The sequence below is a fragment of the Melozone crissalis genome, unplaced genomic scaffold (assembly GCF_028551555.1).
Source record: "Melozone crissalis strain CALT ecotype California unplaced genomic scaffold, PUWL_Pcris_2 ptg000027l_1, whole genome shotgun sequence".
Classification (NCBI taxonomy): Eukaryota; Metazoa; Chordata; class Aves; order Passeriformes; family Passerellidae; genus Melozone; species Melozone crissalis.
Window position 1 is genome coordinate 5,832,944 of NW_026535805.1, and position 6,831 is coordinate 5,839,774.

The window sequence follows — 6,831 nt, forward strand, 5'->3', positions numbered from 1 at the left end:
AAAAAAAAAAAGATGAAAAATTAGTATGACTTTTAGCAAATTCCTACTGGGTTTAATTAACAACACTAATCGCTACTCTAGAGCAAAGTTTCACAGGAGAAAGTAAACTGAGAAACATTTCTTCTTTTAAAAAGACTCTATGATCTATGGAGAAAAATATAGTCATAGAACTAGGTTCAAATATTACAGATAATGCAGTAAGTTTGTGATACAAAAGGAAATTATTAAGAAGAATCTGTATTGCAAAAGATTCCACTTGGTAGGAAAACTGCTTATTTTAGCCTACAGAACAAAAGTACCCATAAGATGTGTCAGTCATACTGAATTTACCCCTTTTCACATCAAAGATTATTCTGCTCTGCAGAAGGGAACCAATTAGCTCACAAACTCAATACTCACTTGCTGTCTTAGAATTAACTTTCAAAATCCTCCCAAAATTTCCCCTTCTTATTCTACAAACAGATTTACATGGAAACCAGGAAACATCTCCCATCTCCAAGAGTGAAACATACAAAAATTAGGAGGTTCAGTGATTAATTGCTGACTTGAAATCCACTCCAACCTTTACATGCAACATGCAACCTTGGCCTTATGCAGTTCAGAACCTGACAATATTCAGGAAAAAGTTTCAGAGTATCAGCTGTGAATCCCTTGCATCAGTCACTACAAAAGCTGGAAGAGGTATAACTGAATAAGCCGAAGAGAAAATTAAAACAGTTAAAAGTTAAAATAGTTGAAATTTCTCTGGAAGACAGCAAAACTCTTTCCTTTCTAAGAGGTTCCCAGTATTAGGATGGCAACATAGGCAAACATTCTTAATCAGGTAATGACTCCATGTTTACTCTCCTGCATGCCTATCTTGAAAGCCAAGAATTCCAATTTGCAGAAGTGCTAGGCATTAAAAATTAAGAGAATTCGAGAAAAATTTCACTCTGAACACATCAACTGTTCTTATATTAAGTATGATAGCTTCATCTCAGCCCACGGGGAACTTGTCAAAAAGAAGTCTGTAAAACATTAGAGATTAGGTGGGGCTTTTTAAAAACGGTTGCCCCCTTTGTTATCTAAAAGATAAGAGACGTGCCAGCTTTCTTTATTTCAATAGATTCAATACTGCAGCAATGATGGTGTAAGACAATCCAACCAGCAAACTGGTGATTTTGCCTGTGGCACAAGGTCTCACTGTCATCAGCAAATAATGCAGGCAATCATCCTTACAATGACAACACCAGGCAACACTCACTGAATAGTTTGCAGTGACTGGATAAGCACAAGGCAGCATAAACCAATCCTGTGTGGCTGATCCAATAGGATACCTTGACATGTGATCCACCACACAGTTGACAAATGTGTTTAAAAGTATAAAATATGTCTTCTTATATTCAGGCTTCATTAAATACTGATGCTGCTGCTCAACCCCTGTCCTGGCCACCCCAACTTGGATTCAGAAGCACTACTGACACTTCAGGTCAGCACTACCTTGAGGATGTCCCTGTCACCTTCCACCCTTCTAGTGCAGCCTGCAGTGACACCTGCACAGCCCAGGTAACTGGGAAGTCAAGATAAAACTCTTCCCCAGGCCAGATTCAACCTACAAGCTACACATGATACTCCTACTTAAGCTCTGTAAGCAGCTCATTGCTCTGTTGTTTCCTTTTCTAGATTCTGGAAATTTGCAACTAGGCATAGTTTTCATGTGACCTATATGAAGCAGTGTTCTAAATACTCTCTCTTTTTGTATCCATAAACAAAAAGTAGGTTCATTCCATAATTTCTTTGTTTCCCAAGGAAATAAGGGTTATATAATTACACAGTTCACTTCCTGCCTCATCCTTGTATTGTTTACAAATTCTGTGGCTCACTTAAGACAAAACAGTCAGAAAGTTTTAATTTTAAACTAACATAATATTTCATAAAAATCAGCAGTCAAATACAACAGAAACACAAGTCCCACTGAGCACAAGGACAGCCCACCAGCTAATAAATTCCTGCACAGCACAAACAGGTGCAGCTGCCTGCTGCAAACCAAGCAGCTGGAAGGTGAGGAAGAAGGAGGAGACAATCTTCTCAGAAACCTCAGAGAGATCAGGACACTTCACAGACACTCAGGAACAAAATTATAAAAAAGGTATATACTTGGTAAAGACCTTGACCATCAGGAAGGAGAAGTGTTAATCTGACAGGAGCACAGGGGGAAAATAGAGGAAGTCATGTCCATTAGTCTCATTACTCTATCAGTAACTTACTAGATGACAACACCAACACCACACTGCAATTCTTTCTTCTCTGCTAAATTCCTTTTATCTGTCCAGCTCATTATTGTCTTTAATGCTACTTCTCATTTGTCAGCACTAAACTCCTCATAGTGGAAACCATATGAAAGAGTTTAAAATCAAAAAGATTTAGCTTGGTCTGACAAGGTTCATCTCCAGATATTTTCCCCTCCTTGAAAAACATAAATTTATATAGCCTGCACTAGATTACAGCACATTCAAGTGTGGCTCAAAAATCTGGTAAAAGTAGATTCATGGGGATATACAAGACACACAACTCTGCCTTAGGTTATAAAACATTCCACCTGTGACCTCTAACATTTCTTTGCCTCCCCCACTCCATGCAATGCAGTGTGGCTTTCATCGCTGGTTCCTCACCCAGACCTCAACTCAACAGACTTCTCTTAAGGCAGCACCAAAGCTTTGCTATTGCTCAAAAGAGAAGCAGCAAAGAGCAGCCAAGTTAATGCTGCCATGAAGAGCATCGCCACAGTGGTGCTGAAGGATTCTCAGAAGTCACTCCTCAGCTTTCTTCCCCACTCCATGCAAAGTGCCACCAGACCCCAGGCTTGGGCAGCAGTAGAGGGGAAGATTTTAATCTCAGGCTGCCCACCAGTCTGGTTTTACTACTGCTTTCAGTTTGTCCTTACTCTCTACCACATTTAACAGCTCCCCATTCTCATGCTCTTCATCTTAATCCTGCCCTATAAAAAGTGGAAATATTAAGCAGTAAATAGCCCTGCATCATAAAGCAGAGCTCCCAGTAAATACTAATTGTGTTTTGGAGGATAACTCTACAGAAACTAAGAACTGCAAATACAATTCTTTAAACTCATTTGAGCCAGAATTTTTCCAATAGACCTGCTGTCTGTTGTTCCCTCACAAATCTGAGATTACCAGACCTATGCAAACTCTAACTGGATGTCTGTATAAAGATATACAAAAGGAACATGTTTTAACATGACGTGAATTTACTAAAGAAGACGTCACAGTTCCTGTGACAGTTCCTGTGAACTTGGTTACATGAAGATACTTGTGTTTTAAACATCTGTCAGTGAGCATAACAAACCACTAACATTGACCAAAAGGCCATGGCACCCTGCTTCTCTGTAACACCTCACACAAAATGCCTCACTTTTGCAAAAACTTTGGGGTTTAGTGCTAGAGCCACTGGAAGATGGCAAACTGAAAAAGTGACACTGGAAATGGTACTTGAAAAGATTTTTAAGAACAGGAAAAAGCAGCTAACAAATTCTATATTAATTTGAGCTCTTTTAATTTTGTGCACTCTTCACATCTACATCCTGCTTTGAAGAAATTTTGAACTATCTCATGTTTATTCTTCAAAGAGAAGTTTTCAATCTTGCTTATTTTCTTTGCCTCTACCAAAAACACAGAAAAAAAAAATAAAAATCTGGCCAAATGCAGTGTCTTTAAAACTGAGCAAAGTATTTTCTCCGTTTACTTAAATACATTTACAAACTTAGTTTGACACAATGCACATTCTGTATTTTGGCAGTTTATTCTAGAAATCCCATGGTTTGATGCTGCCTTCAAGAGCTAATACCCAACCCAAACTCATATTTTTTAACTGCTAGCTAGAACACAGTACTGCTAAAAATTACAGTCAAGGCAAGGTACAGTTGCACTACAGGAGGGAGAGATCATCAAGGAAAGGAATAAAAATTGTAACACCTACCAACAGCCCTACAGCAACCAGCCAGTCAGCTGAAAACAAAGAGGAGGAGGCATGCCTGCTACAGGCTACAGCAGAGAAATACATTGTATTTGCTGTCTTCAGGAAGAACCTAGCAGACCACTTTCATGACTGGAATGGTTTTTAATCCCACCTCACATTTAAATGTAAACTATGCACCCAATTTTCTCAGGAGCTTAAGTCCCATTTTGGATATTCCAAATAAGCATCTATAGGACAGTTGAGCTATTTCTGAAGTCTGGCCATAATAAGAAGTGTTGCATTCTTTTCAAAGGCTAGATTGCTTTATTCATCCATGGCTATTTGCTTTATCTTTAAAGAAATAATACCCTAAATCCCCTGGAAAATATTACACATGAATTTCACATATTGTGAATATTTTCAGATCTAACAGATCCTCACAGATTTCTGGGATAATGCTGCCTAAAATGAAAACAGAGACAGATTTTGAAGGTTAATTTTTTTCTGAGCTCAAGTTATGTAAAACGTCCAGACCCAGCAGAATTTTTTTGCTATCTTCTTGATAATATTAAGAGGACTTTTCAGCAGGAAAGAACCCAGCCAACACAAAGCTGGCCAGCTCAGACTCCTGGTGTGCACAGCTTCCAAGACAGGGTGAACACGCAGCTTTGCTTGATCAGTGCAACTTCTCTTTACAGAGGCCTGAATTACTAATCCGGGAAAACTGACAGCAGAGAAGCATCCCACATGCGAAACAAACCAGAACAGTTTGTTTCCCCCACATAGCCACTGTTTTCCTAAATCCTTTAAGCTATAACAACAGATGCTTTCAGAAAGAAACACCTCGGCCGAGGAAGCTGTATACTTTAGGTCCTTGTCTGGCTAGAAATAAAGTTCTGTTTGGTTTTTTGGGGTTTTTTAAAGGATTTTTAACGAGGTGTAAAATTACTCTCAGAGTTGAGAGGAGAGGTTTCAAAGCAAAGCTCAGGAGCCCTGCCTTTGAAGACGAGCATCCCCAAACAAACCCAACAAGTGTCTAGTACATCTCGCTGCTTTGTTGTTGTTTCTAAGTGATGACTAGAAAGATCTGCGGACAGCAGCTCCCGTGGAGCCTGTTAGCGCCCAGCAACCGGCGGCGAGCAGGGAGCATCCCTCGCCGGGGGACTCAGTTTTCAGAGACTCCGGGGCCCGGAGAGTGACAACGACTTTTAGAGCAGTTGCCAAAGTCCCTGCGGGGAGGGCGGCCAGGGCTGCGCACCTCCGGTCCGGCACCGACCTTCCCGGCTGGGCGCGGGGGCCCGGGCAGCCCGGGACAGGGGCGGCAGAGCCCGGCCCGGGGCCGCGCCGCCCGCCCCCGCCTCAGCAAGGGCGGCTCACGGCACGGGGGACGGACGGCTCCGTCCTCCCCGGGTCCCCTCCGCGACGCCCACGGGCGCACGCCCGGCATCCCCAGGGCAGGCGGCGGCGGAGGAGGAGGAGGAAGAGAAAGGATGCCGGCCACCGTGCCAGGGATTTATTCACCCCGCCCGGCTCCCGGGCACGGAGACGGGAGGAGGGAGCACCACGCTCACCTCTCCCCCATCATCAAAGAGCCCTTGACCCGTAGCCCCCGCAGCCGGGCCGAGGGGGACGGGGAGCAGAGGAGGCGCCTTCCCGCCACCCTCCTCGGCTGGGGTCCCGCTCGGCTTCGGTGCGCCCCCACCTCCCGCCGCGGTGGGAGCCCTGCCTCCCCCCGGAGCCGCCCCTCTCCCCGTGCCCGGGGGAGGAGAGGGAGAGGAGGGGGCTGGGGGAGGGGAGCGGTTCGGGGCGAGAGAGAGGAGCCCGTTATTGGCCTACTTACCATCAATCGCCATGATCCCCGGCGGGGTGGGCCGTACCAAGCGGAGGGAGCGCACGCAGGAGAGGCGCTGCCGGGCGCCGCGGCTGCCAGGCGGGAGCGGCGGCAGGGGCGGGGCGGGAGGTGAGCGGGGCGGGGCCGGGGCGCGTCACTCCGCCCGGCCCCGCCCGGCCCCGCCCGCCCTCAGCCCCTCAGCCCCGCAGCCCCTCAGCCTCGCAGCCTCGCAGCCCCGCAGCCCCTCAGCCCCGCAGCCCCTCAGCCCCTCAGCCCCTCAGCCCGCAGTCTCTCAGCCGGCAGCCCTCAGCCCCCAGCTTTCAGCCCCTCAGCCCCGCAGCCCTCAGCCCCTCAGGGGCCCCAGGGCACAGGCGAGAAGGGAATCTCCGCCGCTTTCCAAGGTGCTGTTCCCTGGGTTTCCTTCTCAAAGCGAGTGGCTGAAATAAAACCCCAAGCTCTGAGGGCAATGCAATCAGCAAAGCCGTGCTTCACGTTTCTGCTTCACAAAATCACAGAATACCCTGAGCTGGAAGAGACCCAAAGGATCATCGAGTCCAAGTCCTGGCCCTGCACAAGACACACCAAGAGTCACACCACGTGCCTGAGAGCATTGTCCAAAAGCTTTCTGAGCTCTGCCAGGCTTGGTGCTGTGACCACTGACCTGGGAAACCTGAGCCAGTGTCCAACCACCCTCTGGGGGAAGAGAATGCCCTTCCTGATTTCCCGCCTAACCCTGCCCTGACGCAGCTTCAGGCCATTCCCTTGGGTCCTGTCACTGTCACCACAGAGCACAGACCAGTGCCTACCCCTCCTCTTCCCCTCACAAGAAGTTGTAACTGCAGTGAGATCTCCCCTCAGTCTCCTCCAGGCTGAACAAACCAAGTGACCTCAGCCATTTCTAACTCACAGTTTATGATAAAACCAGCTTGGTTCATTACATTAACTAATCACATCCATAAGTGCACAAAGTTGCTTGTGGCAGCTCTAGTACTGCCTCTACAGATTGTCTTTTCCAGGATTCTTTCCCCTTTCTTTTAAAATATCATGCT

The 6,831-nt window shown here is 46.2% G+C and overlaps 1 protein-coding gene across 3 annotated transcripts in view; it reads right to left on the bottom strand.

Annotated features, from left to right (window-relative positions):
- The window catches only part of SYT14 (synaptotagmin 14), an 81,629-nt gene extending 75,754 nt beyond the window's left edge, over positions 1–5,875 (bottom strand). For all 3 annotated transcript variants that reach the window (XM_054279964.1, XM_054279963.1, XM_054279962.1), the window contains exon 1: positions 5,792–5,875. In XM_054279964.1, the coding sequence (XP_054135939.1) occupies positions 5,792–5,804 (13 nt within the window). In that variant the 5' untranslated portion in view covers positions 5,805–5,875. The remainder of the gene's footprint in view (positions 1–5,791) is intronic.
- Between the last annotated feature and the right edge of the window lie 956 nt (positions 5,876–6,831).